The 14,037-nt window shown below is 39.9% G+C and overlaps 1 protein-coding gene across 14 annotated transcripts in view; it reads left to right on the top strand.

Annotated features, from left to right (window-relative positions):
- Robo1 (roundabout guidance receptor 1) overlaps positions 1 to 14,037 on the top strand; it is a 1,008,387-nt gene that overhangs the window by 695,925 nt on the left and 298,425 nt on the right. For all 14 annotated transcript variants that reach the window (XM_075953430.1, XM_075953344.1, XM_075953840.1 and 11 more), the window contains one exon: positions 7,892 to 8,218. In XM_075953430.1, the coding sequence (XP_075809545.1) occupies positions 7,892 to 8,218 (327 nt within the window). The remainder of the gene's footprint in view (positions 1 to 7,891; positions 8,219 to 14,037) is intronic.

Here is a 14,037-nt window from a genome sequence, read left to right on the forward strand (position 1 = left end):
CATCCTGTACTTAGTGAGCAATGGGGTAGGTGGTGTTTTCTTGGTTTCTGCAAACATCTCCTGGTAGGAAGAACTTCTGACAGGAAAATTATTGGATTTGTGATGATGGGGGCGTGTGTTTGTAATTAGAGATAATCTTCCTTAAAATGCAGTGAAACTTAAGCCAAATAAATAAATAAATAAATAAAGTTAAAGGGTGAGGTTTCTTTAAAAATACAATTTATTTTCAAATATAAGCATGTTGTCAAGGCAATTACATACATTTCTAACCCAGTCTTGGACAGATGTCACCAAGATTCGTATTTATTGCAGGTTTCTCAATGACTTAATGAATTTTTGTGATATTAGCAACTTTATAAGCATATTTGTTCTTTTATATGATTCAGCAGAAGAATTTAATTACTACAAGCTTCTTGATATTACCTATCAAAATTATTAAAGAGAAATTTGGATACAAGTAGGAATTTCTGTATAAAACTGTGGTTTTTCTTCAGTGTACAGAGAAATGGAATTGAGAACATAAAGGCTTATGAGAAATACTGCTTCTATGCTAGAGAGAAAAGAGAAACAATAAAATTATGCACAAGCCTGAATAGAATATCAATAGGACCAGTGTCTCTGACTGTGTGTCTGTCAGTAATGTCTCAGTAGGTGGTTGGAGAGTTCGCATCCAGCTAATGTTTGGAATCTTCATCATAAATCTCATGTGACTTTGATGAATTTCCCTGAAATACTTAGCACTTACGTGAATGCCTCTTTCCAGCTGTGGTTGTGTAAATATTTAGGTATTTCAGTCACTCTTGTTTATATTTTATCTTCCAACTGGGCTGTTGTTGAAGGAATTCTGCCCTGGCCCTTTCTGTGGTGTTGATCTTGCTGAAGTCAATGGTGTTACATCCCTAGGAAGCCACCAGTATTCTTCTTAAGAGCAGTGGACAGTAACATCGCAAGTCCTTGTTAAAGGGCAGTAGTGTCACCCTGGTTCTTTTAGGGAGTAGTATCACCTCAGTGTCTTGTTAAGTTGTCATGACTTCAGCTCCTTTTCCTTTTCCTTTCTGTTCTTTGTAACTACGTCATTACAATACAGGGTGTGGGTTTTGCCAATTATTCTATAAACCTTCTATCTTTTTATATAAACTGTGCACAAATTAGCACAACCATAGGGGCAGTTGGTAGTTGACTTGCGACCGTTTTGTGACTGTAGAGCATTTCTGCAGTGGGTATGGTTTACCCGTGCCGTGACACACATGCGGAGGTCAGAGGATACACTTGGTGTTGATAATTGTCTCCCACCACGAGACAGCATCTTTCTTGTTCCTCTGTACTGTGCATTTCTGCATACAAGTGAGCTTCTAAAAAGGCCCCTCCCCCTGTTACAAATGTATACTTCTGTGCCCAGCTTCATTAGGTCCTGATGATTTGAGCTCAGACCCACATGCTTTTGCAGGATGTACCTACCTATGGGGCCCTCTCCCCAGCTCAGTTATCTTGTCTTACACAGGGATGGCACAGTGTGGGCCAGGCTGTTCTCAAATAACTGATCTTTTCTTAGCCTTCTGAATGCTGGGTCTGCAGGCATACCACCACACTCAGCTATGAAAACGGCTTTAATTATACACATAGTTGTTTGCAAACTGAAGATCTCAGCAGTCTGAAAACTGATAATGTAAGGATGCCTAGCAATTTGAATACATATTTATACAAGGAAAACTTTGATTATGAATTCTTCATAAGTTCATTTGGTTTACAGGTAAATGCTCCTTTTTTATAGAGAAAGAAAAAAAAACAGAGGTCACCAGACTTGTCAGCTTCTTGATATTTTCCTCATCATCATTTTAGAAGTAAGACATCAAAATGAACACTTGCAGGACCTAAAGCCAAAGGGACAACCCATATTTATGTAGTGATTTTAACCGGTTAGCCCCAGTAGAATGCATAGACTGTTTGCAAACAGCAAGAGTTTTGGATTTGCTGAGGATCAAGACCCAACACTGCCGCCTCGCAGCTGAATGACAGATGAGATTTCAGGACAGCATGTTGACCCCACGCTTTATGACACCCACTTCCGTACCAGTAGAGATGGCAGAGAAGCGATGGTAGATTGCTCTCCAGTCCCTTTCCTTCCGGCTTACATTTAACCACAAAAATCATTTATTGTAGTTTCAATGAAGATGATGAGCGGTGTGTATGGTTTTGTTATTGCGGCAAACTCATTAGGTCTGTGAGTCACATGTTGCAAAGTCCCTGCTCTGAGGGTCGAACATTGTGAAGAATTGAAACACTTCCTTGTTCTGGTTGTGATTTCCCAAGTCCTGGTTCTGTTGCAGTCGAAGGACAATATATTCATTAGACACAAAACTCAGTATAACCCCCGAGAGAGAGAGAGAGGGAGAGAGAGAGAGAGAGAGAGAGAGAGAGAGAGAGAGAGAGAGAGAGAGAGAGAGAGAGAGAAGAAAAGGCTTCAGTACGTAAATAAGCCTGGGAAACGGTGCATATTACATGCATTTTCTGGCAGATCAGAACGTGCATTAGTAAGACTAGACTCTGAGAACTTCAGCTTTTTTCCCTTTAATATGAGAAATGTTATTAACAATGTGGGGAAAGTGTGGTCCATAGAGAATTTTAAAAATTAGTCATTAATAATCTAGAAAGCATTTTTATTGCTGGAGCTTTTACTGAATGCTGCTGTACAAACACGGTGCTGAAAACTTGGGTCTGGGTTTTCTATTCCCCAGCGTCCTGCTGGCTGTGGTCCAGCTCTGGGGAACTGAGGTTCAGATGGAGATTCTCCTTAGCCACAGAGTACTGTAGTGGAGCCTGGGCCGTCTCCAGGTTCTGCAATTGGCCGTGACTTCCTCTACACCTTCCCCCCATACGGTTTTCTTCTTTCCCAGGATTTTTGCCCTAGCTCCTTTCCAGCTAATGGCTCTAGCTGAGATTGTGTTTCTTAGGCCAAACTTGGAGACAGAGCTGTTAACTCAACATTTCTCTCTGGGTTTTCTAGAAGGATACCCCGCCCTTTTTTTTCTCTCTCACAAAAGTCTTTTGTCTCTATGCTCACTGAAACTATACTTCAGCCACCAGTGATAGAGTAGTATCTCTCTATTCTGTATCCCTCGTGAGCTTTCTTCTTCACCGTCCTCCACATTGCCAGTGAGGATGCTCTGCTGATTAACTTATCATTATCTCCTGTTTCCCTGTTGCCCTTCTGTCGGTGTCTAAGTACAGGTTCAGTGACTCTTAATTTGAAGGTGCAAGCATCTGGCAGCTAATCTCCCTACCTTAGTCTGCTTATGTTGACTGTATTCTATCAAGAGTAAACACTTTAAAGCCAAATAATAGCCTTACTTAAAAAAACCTCAAATGACTTTCCAGCTGAGGAGATGGCTCACTGGTTAGAGTGGGTCCCCTGGGAGCCCAAAGAGCTGAGTTTGCATGCTCAGCATGAGCAGTCTGGTGCAGAAGAGTGCATCAGTAGCCCCATTACTGTGGGCAGTGATAGCAGGATCCTAGGAGCTCACTGGCAAGCCAGTTTGGCCAATCTGTGAACTGCACTTCAGTGAGAGACCTGGTCTCAGGGAATACTGTGTACTGGAATAGGACACCCAGCATTTGCTTCTGACTTCCAAGTGTGAACTCTCTCTCTCTCTCTCTCTCTCTCTCTCTCTCTCTCTCTCTCTCTCTCTCTCTCTCTCTCTGTCTCTCTCTCTCTCTCACACACACACACACACAAACACGCACATTCATCTAACCTGCAGAACACTCACTTGGTAGTCAAAGCCTATACTATCATCTTATTTCTTTTCCATTTTTTACTTTTCATCATTTCTTTCATCCTTCCTTTTTCCAGGTTTATGCTTCCCAGTTTCTGACAATACACCTTATCAGCTAAGCTGGCAGAAGATCCCTTGAGTATGCTGTGAGGTCTAGTAGCTGTGCCCGGGGTGGATTCCCTGCCTTGGCTTCCCTTTGTGGCTCATTCTCGGGGGTCTTCTCAAGAGCTGTTGCTCCAGATCCTTCTCACTGCACGGGGTTGTCTTTGGTGCCCTTGCTTTGCATTAATATAGCATCATTTGCAGCCTTGTTTCCTAGCTCAAATGGACTTTCGTAATGTAAAATTTCTGTAAGTGTGTGCCACCTCATTAGTTTGTTATCACCGGTATCTGTCTTTCCTAATGATGTCTCTCCTAAAGGCTAATGATACACGGAGGTTCATGACATTGTTAATTATGAGTTACCTAAAAGCCAACCTGAATTTCATTTTCTTTAGTGAAGAAAATTTCATTTTCTTTGTGAGGACAGAAGCATTTCTAAGTTATTTTCTCCCATCTTGCTGGTTTATTTCTCCTCCTTTTCAAGTCTGCCATCACTTAAAGAATGCATAGCATACTGTGTACCACGTTCTAAACCAATACTATGTCTCTGTATAATGTAGCGTTCCCTCCCCATCCATCTCTGTCTCTGTCAACCCCATCCCACCTCTGTATGTGCAAAGGCAAGTCCCCATGCCTGCATGCGTGAAGGGCAGAAGCAGATGTTGTGTGCTTTCCCATATCACTCTTCCAGTTTAAGTTTCATACAGTGTCTTTAACTTAATCTGGAGTTTTAACACTTCAGATAGACTAGCTGGCCAATGAGGTCCTCTCCCCTTCTAGCTGATGGCTGTCCTATACCCTATACTGAATGAGTGCTATCATGCCTGGTTTTTACAGTGTGCTGTGAATACCAGCTCGGTTCTTCATGTTACACTGCAAACATTCTATCAGCAGAGCCATCTCTGCAGCCCCTGGTTATGAAACTCTTACTCACTGAGATCATTAACTTCTCCTTTCATAGTTGTTTCCCTAAGACAAACTATTAATTATAGTAGCTCCAAATGAGACGCAGATACGAATAAGCTTGTATGCCATATAGAGTCTCTTGTGATTGAATATAGTGCACACTGGTTAGTTTAAAGAGGAAAGCCTTATGCTTTTTCTACAATGCATGCTTCTTTCTGTTTGTTTGTTTTTAAAGATTTATTTATTTATTATGTATACAGTGTTCTGTCTGCATGTATGCTTGCAGGTCAGAAGAGGGCACCAGATCTCATTACAGGTGGTTGTGAGCCACTATATGGTTGCTGGGAATTGAACCTTGGTTTTCTGGAAGTGCTCTTAACCTCTCAGCAATCTTTGAAATGCAGTTTACTATAGTGCATTCCAGCCACAAACTAACAATGTAGCCAAGGATGACCTTGAACTCTTGACTCTCCCGCTTCCACCTCCCAAGTGTTGGGTACAGGCGTGGAACCCCACATGCAGACCTAGCGTCGGTGATTTTTTTCAGCTCCCTCTTCATAGTTAGATCTTCCCTTCCTGACATGTATTTATTCTCTCAGTGAATCCACTCATGTTTCCAGAACACTGGAGTATGTTCAGCCATTATCAGCAGACGACTCTGAGCAAGAGGAAGCCCCGCAGATCCCACAGACTTGTGGGGAAAACTGTAGGAAGTGTTAGATAAATAGATTGAGTGACAGGTCTGTGAAGCTTAGTGCTTTTGAGGTTTAAACGAGTGAACTGAATTTGGTAGGAAAAGTTCAGGAGAGGAGAGAGCTGAACGAAGCCTAGACCTCAAGGACAGCAGCTTATTTGGAGCCCCATGCCTGTGGCAGGCATTTGCTGGGCAGAAGGAAACACAGTGTGTCTGTGGAGCTGACAGAAGGCACAGGAAGGCGAGAGCAGGCTGTGTGGAGATCTGGGCTGGGGAAAGAAAAGGTCATGCTTGTGGGTCTATTAAGAACTTAAGAACAGATGAGTCCAAAGCCTTCTGACTCCGTCTAAATGGATACTAAAGGGACTTTCCTAAGTCTCAGTAGAAGGGACAGTTGTTTGACCCGGGATATTAGTGGTGTCAAGTTGGGGATGGCATTTGGAGATATGGAACAGACATTTCTACCTTGCTGTTTTCATTGAGGCACGCATACTCAATGAGAGCCAGGTTTGAAAGCCAGAGTTAGTGAATTTGACCGAGGTTTGAGACATATTTGCTATAGTCCCAGCAAAAATAATAATAATAATAATAATAACAGTTGAGCCTATTTAAAAACATAAAGGTATTTTAAGTTACTTTTCTGTCATTTGATAGAGTGCTATGACCAGGCCAATTCATAGAAGGGAGAGTTTATTTAGACTTGTGGTTATTTGGAGTCTACCATGGTAGAGGTGCATCAGCAAACTGCAAGCATGGAGGCATGCATCTGAGAGATCACATCTTTAATCTGCAAACATGGAGGCATGCACCTGAGAGATCGCATCTTTACTCTGCAAGCATGGAGGCATGCATCTGAGAGATCACATCTCTAATCTGCAAGCATGGAGGCATGCATCTGTGAGATCACATCTTTAATCTGCAAACATGGAGGCATGCACCTGAGAGATCGCATCTTTAATCTGCAAGCATGGAGGCATGCATCTGAGAGATCACATCTCTAATCTGCAAGCATGAAACAGACAGAGCAAATGAAAAGTGACCAAGGGCATATAATCTCCAAACCTTTCCCCCAGTGACATATTTCCTTTACCAAGGCAGTGCCACAGAAACCCCTCCAAGAGCTCCACCAGCCAGGGACCAAGTGTTCAGATTCCAGAGAATTTATTCTCATTTACACAACAACAGACATGATCCCTGTTTTTGATGTTTAGATGTATTGCAAAAAATAGTATAGTCATACTGTCTTAGTTCGGCTTTCTATTGCTGTGTAGAGACACCATGACCACTGACCGTGGCAACTCTTAGAAAAGAAAACCATTTAATTGGGACTGACTTACAGTTTAGAGGTTCAGTCTGTTATTGTCATGGTGCAACATGGAGTTGTGCAGGCAGATGTGGTGCTGGGACAGGAGCCGAGAGTCCTTACATCATGACCCATGGCAACAGGAAGTGGTCAAGACATTCAGTGTGGCTTGAGCACATAGGAGTCCTCAAAGCCCACCCCCACAGTGGCACACTTCCTCCAATGAGGCTGTACCTACTCCAATAAAGCCCCACTTCCTAATGTCCCACTTCCTCTGAGTTTATGGGGGCCAGTTACATACAAACCACCACATATGAAGTATGTAAAGGAGATACTTTTTATTAAAGGACATTTTGCTAATTATTACTTTGTGCTGGTTAGAAGAGGGATTCTAGGAGTCCATACCATTGCCTGTAATATTCACAAACCTCTTCCAGGTTTATTCTTCTGTGAAGACAAGCAACAGTTTCCTTTTTTGTCCTGTTCCTGTGATAGGGAGACAAAGAGCCTGAAGGGAGAAAGGGCTTATTTGCCTCACAAGTCCAGGTTACAGTCCATCCATCAAGGAGGGAAGAAAACATGGCCGCACTTGTCGCAGGAAGCCATGGATTACTGCATACATGCTTGGGTCCACTCAGTTTTCCTGTTCTTATATAAGCTGAAATCTGTGGACCACGAACTGGTGCCATGAACAACAGGGCAGAGCGTCAATTAACGTAATCAAGATAACCCCCTCCCAATGGATATGCCCAGAGGCCACCTCAATCTACACTTCATCATTGAGACTCCCTGATTGGGTGATTCTTGGCGGCATAAAGTTGACAATTAAAACTAGCCATCACATTTGAGGTATTAAAGGGCTGTGCTGTGGGCTCTCAAGGACCAGCAGGCAGCATCTATACAGGTAGAATTTAGTAAGAGATCTTTTCTAAGTATACTGTCAAATGCATTCGGATATGGGCGCTGTGGTTGAGAGCCTGAGTGTTTAGAATCAAGGTTAGGGGGTGCATGTCCATTCGGGACAATGTTTAAAAACCATTAAAGTCTGTTCTTCTGAAATGAGGCCTTTCATGCTCAGGTGAAAAATGAAACGTTTGTTTCATTCTTCCGCAGGCTCCCGACTTCGTCAGGAAGATTTCCCACCTCGCATTGTTGAACACCCTTCAGATCTAATTGTCTCAAAAGGAGAACCTGCCACTTTGAACTGTAAAGCCGAAGGCCGCCCCACCCCGACGATCGAATGGTACAAAGGCGGGGAAAGAGTAGAGACGGACAAAGATGATCCTCGCTCGCACCGAATGTTGCTGCCAAGTGGATCTTTATTTTTCTTACGTATAGTACATGGACGGAAGAGCAGGCCTGATGAAGGTGTCTACATCTGTGTAGCAAGGAATTACCTGGGAGAGGCTGTGAGCCACAACGCATCGCTGGAGGTAGCTAGTAAGTAAAATGCTTTTCCCGGGGAAATTACATGGGATCATGTGTCTTGACAGGGGCAGTAAGAAATTGTGCATGCATTACACCCTTTGCACGACGGTAGTCTAGCTTTGTATAAATACAAGCTCTTGTGTGTCAGTGTTCCTCACTTCTCATCCTTTTTGGGTATTCCAACAGTGCCCAGACGCTGTTTTTCTGTAGCATGTTTCCACTGAGTTTGCTTTATTGCCCTCCGTGATTTCTTCTAACAATGTTGACTGTGTAAGATTTGTCGGGAAGTAAAACATTATGGCATCCAGGAATTGTATCCAGAAGCTTCCTACCGTGTGAGGGCAGCAGAGCCTGAGGAGGAGCAGGTGCATGCTGTCCTGATGGCTCTGTTTATTTCTACACATGTCACACGCAGCACTTTTGCAATGATCGCGAGAGGGAGTTGCTGATGAATGATTAGATGCCTATATCTGTGCTACAGGTGTGCCCTGTATTTGGATATGAACCTGACCTCTCTTATATTCCATCCTCATCCAGTAGGTAGCTAAAAGGTTTCCCGCCCTTGAAAGGATCCTGTTATGTGTATATATCAGAAATCTGTAATTTTTACGTAGGAATTGTAAAGATTAATAAGAGTCACATTAATTGAGTTGAAGTATATATATGCATCTATTAAAAAATGCTTAGGGTTTCCCAGCCTTACCTATATTTTAACATGACTTATGTTCTAAGTTTTAGTTATATAACTTTTAATAGTCTTCACCATTCAACTAGAACATGAACACATAGAAACATGTATAACTAATTATATTTAAAGATAAATTTAGAAATTAATCATATTAATATAGAATCAACTCCAAAGATAGTAAATGGTTTTAAACCCTCCCTCCACCAAGGTTTGTGGTATTTACACTGAGATAGACTGCCCAAGATATCTGATATCAAAAGAATATGTAAATTGAATAAAAATAACCACTTTAGACTATGTCAAAACTAGCCATTCACGTTACGATTTTGTTGTTATTATTTGTTCTGTCTGAGACGTGGTTTTGCCGTGTAGAGCAAGCTGGCCTTGAACTTTGACGCTTCCTGCCCCAGTGCTGCGTTCACAGGCCTGGGCCATCACACCTATGTCACACTCTAAAATGTTTTTCTGAAACTTGAGATTACGTTTCTTGTTTAAATTGATAGACAATACACTTACTGCCCTTTTTCTTATTGACCTGCCTCAAAGTCAAGGCCTCAAAAGTCTCAGACTTATAAGATGAATGGGTGCCATGCTCACAGCAGAAAGTGATTCTACGTTTATGTTTTAAGCCATTTTTAAATGGAATATAAGAAAAACCGTGAACTGTGTTCCTGTTTATAAAACAGGGTACATGTTTTGACAAACATTATCTTTGTACTTTTGTAATTTTCATCATATTTTTCTTATAGAATAATTTTTCCTTCTTGAGGTAATATTAAGGTGATTATAGCTGGTAGAGAAGGTATAGGTAGGTTCCTAATTATGATAAAACCAGCATAGAACAGAGAGAGAGAAAGAGAGGGAGACAGAGAGAACCCAAAACAGAAAAACAAACACAAACCCTGGATGCAAGAAGTAAAACCAAAGGCTATGATGTTTGTGCCAACAGAAATAGCACAGAGCATTTTTGGTTTCTCTATGATTCCCACTCTGGTCCATTTTTGTCATTTTCAGTATTTAGAATAGACTTGATTAGATCAACCTGTCCCTTCTCTAGTTTCCTCTTCAAAATACTCCCTACGTTACCCTCAGTTGTCAGGATACCCTGCGTGTAATTGTCTTTAGACAATTTCTGTGTAGGTATTTAAAGATATTTTTAGTTTCCAGTTCAGCTTTCTGTGTAAGCTGGACATTCCATCCTCTGAGAGTAAATATGTTCATGGAAATTCAAACCAAATTCAGAGCTCATTATACTTAATTTACAAATTTTAGCCCTGTCTTCCTCACTGTGCACCATATAAAAGTGAATATTATAAATGTACCAATTATTATATAAATATTTGAATACATTATAATGCTTAGAATAATTTCTATATTTATAAACAGAGAAATAATAAACATTTTATACTTCTCAAATTTAGAATGGTATTAATGACAATTTGATATATGTGTCCTAATTAAAGATAAAATATTTTGAGATCCTGAAGAAGTTTATACATTTGGGTCCAGTAGTTCTCGTGCTAGTTTCATTACAGTGATCAGGAGAAACACTTGTTTATTGGATAATATGTTTGCTTTTAGCACCCTGCCCTCAGAAAGGCTTTTGTGTGTTTGGAAAGTTTAGAAACTATTAATTCATTAAAAAAAATCTCCTTTAGCATACTGCAAATCAATGAGTAACAATTTAGTTCATATCATTTCACTCATTTATTTTGACAATTCATATTGTCCTGGCCTCATTTTCTGGAGGCATTTGTCCTAAAACCCAAATCAGCCCTTTTGCATGTTACATAGTTGATCGACTTTGTTGATGGTGAGCACAGATGTCAGCCAGATTAACTACAAACCAGCCTGGGAGTATTGTTAGAGTGTGGTTTTTATTTTTTCCTGGAGTGTACTGCTGCTCTTTGTTTTTCTACATGTTTCCTTAGTTTAGGTGCCATGAGTAGAGTAAGAACTATTCTTGCACTCCCCAAGGCTCAGACAGGAAGTCAGAGAGTGCTTCGAATTTCACAGCGATGCTGGTCAGTAACCGCATTAACAGAAGTGTCTTGAGGCAGTGCTGGTCTCTAAGAGCAGTTGTTGTAATGCTTTGGAAAACATTTTATCTGTTTTTTGCTTGTGTTTCAACCAAGTTTTATAGCTGTAACAACAAGTAGAGTTTGTGGTTCCTAATCCTTGTCGATCCCCTAAACTTGAAAAGATATAGAATGCTCCGTAAGCCTTTATTTCTATATAGAAATCATAATATTCTTGTTTATTACATATTAAAGCCTTTATTTCTATATAGAAATCATAATATTCTTGTTTATTACATATTAATATTTTTGTTCAAGAACTGCATGGACTGGTTGGTTATCTTTAGGAATTTCTTGTTTCATATTCATCTGCATTACAGTGATAAGTAGATGTATGAAATTATATATATATGAAAGTATGTATATATACGTACACACATATAACATTTATGTATATAACCTTGCCCTGTAGAGAAACTCAGTTTTAATGCAATTTTACTTACTGTGTACAATTATACAGTCTGCAAATTGAAACAAGAAATGCTTAGCAGTACTTGTTTTTAGTATTTATACCAAGAAGTTTGGAACCTTGGGTCTTGCAAAAGAAAAGAATCTTTAGTACTGAATATATTTTCTTAAGTTATTTTTAATTATTATTTTTTGAATAACAGAAATAAAATACGAATTATATATCTATATTAGTTCATGTAAATACAAAATATGCTGGTTTTTTAAAAAGATTTATGAAAACTCCTATGTATCTGAGTCAGTTTGAGCACCAGCTGTCGAATAATGGTTCTCTTGCCAGCCACGTTTTCCCGTTTGTGATGATTATACTATCATTGAGTTTAAGGTGTATTTTAGGAGACTGTTTTCTTCATGTGTTCTCCTCTACTCAGCATTAGCACTTTCTAAATTTATTTTGTGCCTAGCAATTAATATCACAATTCTGTGATACAAGTAAAATTTACCAAGTATTTCGATCTTGGATAATTACATTGACTTTTAAGGGAAATTAATTTGAACCTTGCCCTTTGTGGTTCTCGCTGTAGAATACGGCTCCCGATGTCATCTGTGAAGCAGCCAACAGCCAGCATATGGCTGTTTGCTTCCTATTTAAGCTGTTTTCTACCGAGGAAGAGACATTCCCTCAGGACTAGGCAGGCATCTGCTCACTATCTTAGCAGCAAAACCAGCGGAGTACTCTATCTTACGGAAAGTCATCATTATAGTAATCAATCAAAAATAGTCTTTTTAGATTTTATTAACTACATTTCAAAAAACATGACTTTGAGATAGAAGAAACGTTGACTTTGAGGTTCAAGAAACCTTTTCCACTCCCTTTAATATGTGTGATCTTTCGTTGTATTAGTAAATAATACTTCTTAGAATAATTTGACTTGTAACAGTCTCATTGTCTTCATTTAAACAGAAGAAGACAAGACAAAGTAAATTAACCTTATGTGTGAAATAGACAAGTATATTGACTAATAGGGTAGTATGTTTGCAAAATATAGTCCATGGAAGATGGAAGTGTTCATCCTAGGTATTCAAATGGTTCTGATGAGATGGAATGGGAAAAATATGGCATTTTTATTTTTATTTATTTATTTTGAGACAGAGTCTCATTATGTAGCTCTGGCTGCACTAGAACTCACTGTGTGGACCAGGCTGGCTTCAAACTCAGAGATCCACCTTCCTTTGCCTCCCAATTGCTGGGATTAAAGGCATGCACCATTATGCCCAGCTATAAAATAAGACACTCATAAAAAATTTTGATAGTGAGGCCTCTGTGTATCATCAGGACAGAATCTGGATGGTATGATTAAGAACAAGCAAAAATTCTGTTGGTGGAGACTGCTCATTTATTTCCCTGCTGCCCAGACCTGAAATAACCACACAGAAACTGTATTAATGAAAACACCACTTGGCCTATTAACTTAGGCTTATTACTAGCTAGCTCTTACATCTTAAATTAACCCATTTCCATTATCTTATATTTTGCCGTGAGGCTTGTAGTTTACTGGCAAGGTTCTGGTGCATATGCCGCCTGCCTCCTGTCTCCTGTGGTGGCTGCATTGCATCTCTCTGACTCCACTTATCCTATCTATGTATCTTTTTTAACCTGGCTATATTCTGATAAGCCATTGACCAGAAGCAGCTTCTTTATTAACCAGTGGTATTCACAATATACAGAGAGGAATCCCACATCAAAATTTATTTCAAATTAAATTAAGAATACATCTGAAGGGCTATGAGAAAACAATAGACTTGGACATCTTTGAGAAGAATAATAGGTTCTACGTACACTGTTTGAATAAGGAGAATGAATTATTGGTGGTCAAGCCCATAAAGTGTTGACTTTACAATCACAGTAAGGATGCTCTGTATTTAAGGGAATAATGCCACAGACTTTAGATAATGGTGGAGATGACTTGTTCTGATTTGCAGTTTAAAACACTACCTCCATGGTATATGAGAATACTTTGTGGACAGAATGTTTGTAGACAGAAGTTTCTGCCTGGTCCCGCAGATGCTCAGTCCCAAAGAAATACACAGAGGCTTATATTAATTATAAACTGTTTGGCCTGTTAGCTCACACTTATTATTAACTAACTCTTAGAACTTAAATTAACCCATACCTTTTGTCTATGTTTAGCCATACGCCTTTTGCCTTTTCTCAGTAAGGCATCCTGATATTACTTCCTCTGCATCTGCATCTGATTGATAACTGCTTCTCTGACTTTCTTCTTCCCAAAATTCTTTTACTCTGTTCATACCACCTATACTTTCTTCCTGGCTACTGGCCAATCAGGATTTTATTAAACCAATATGAGTGGCTTACCTTTACATTTTACAAATGCATCCAGCCCTCTACTTGTCTTATGTTCAGCCCCTGGCACTGAAAGCTCCCGTTGTACCCAGAATACTTGCTCAGCACACTGCCTCAGAATAGAGATTGATCCTTATAGCCTCAGTACCTAGTATGGTTGTCATTCCCAGCCCATAGAGAGTGAGTCAATCTACCACGTAACTTAGAAATGTTTCATTTCATATACAGTAGAAGTGGTGAAGAATCATTGCACCACTTCCATGAACGATCTACACTTTTCACTTACTTCTCA

The sequence above is a fragment of the Microtus pennsylvanicus genome, chromosome 1 (assembly GCF_037038515.1).
Source record: "Microtus pennsylvanicus isolate mMicPen1 chromosome 1, mMicPen1.hap1, whole genome shotgun sequence".
NCBI lineage: Eukaryota > Metazoa > Chordata > Mammalia > Rodentia > Cricetidae > Microtus > Microtus pennsylvanicus.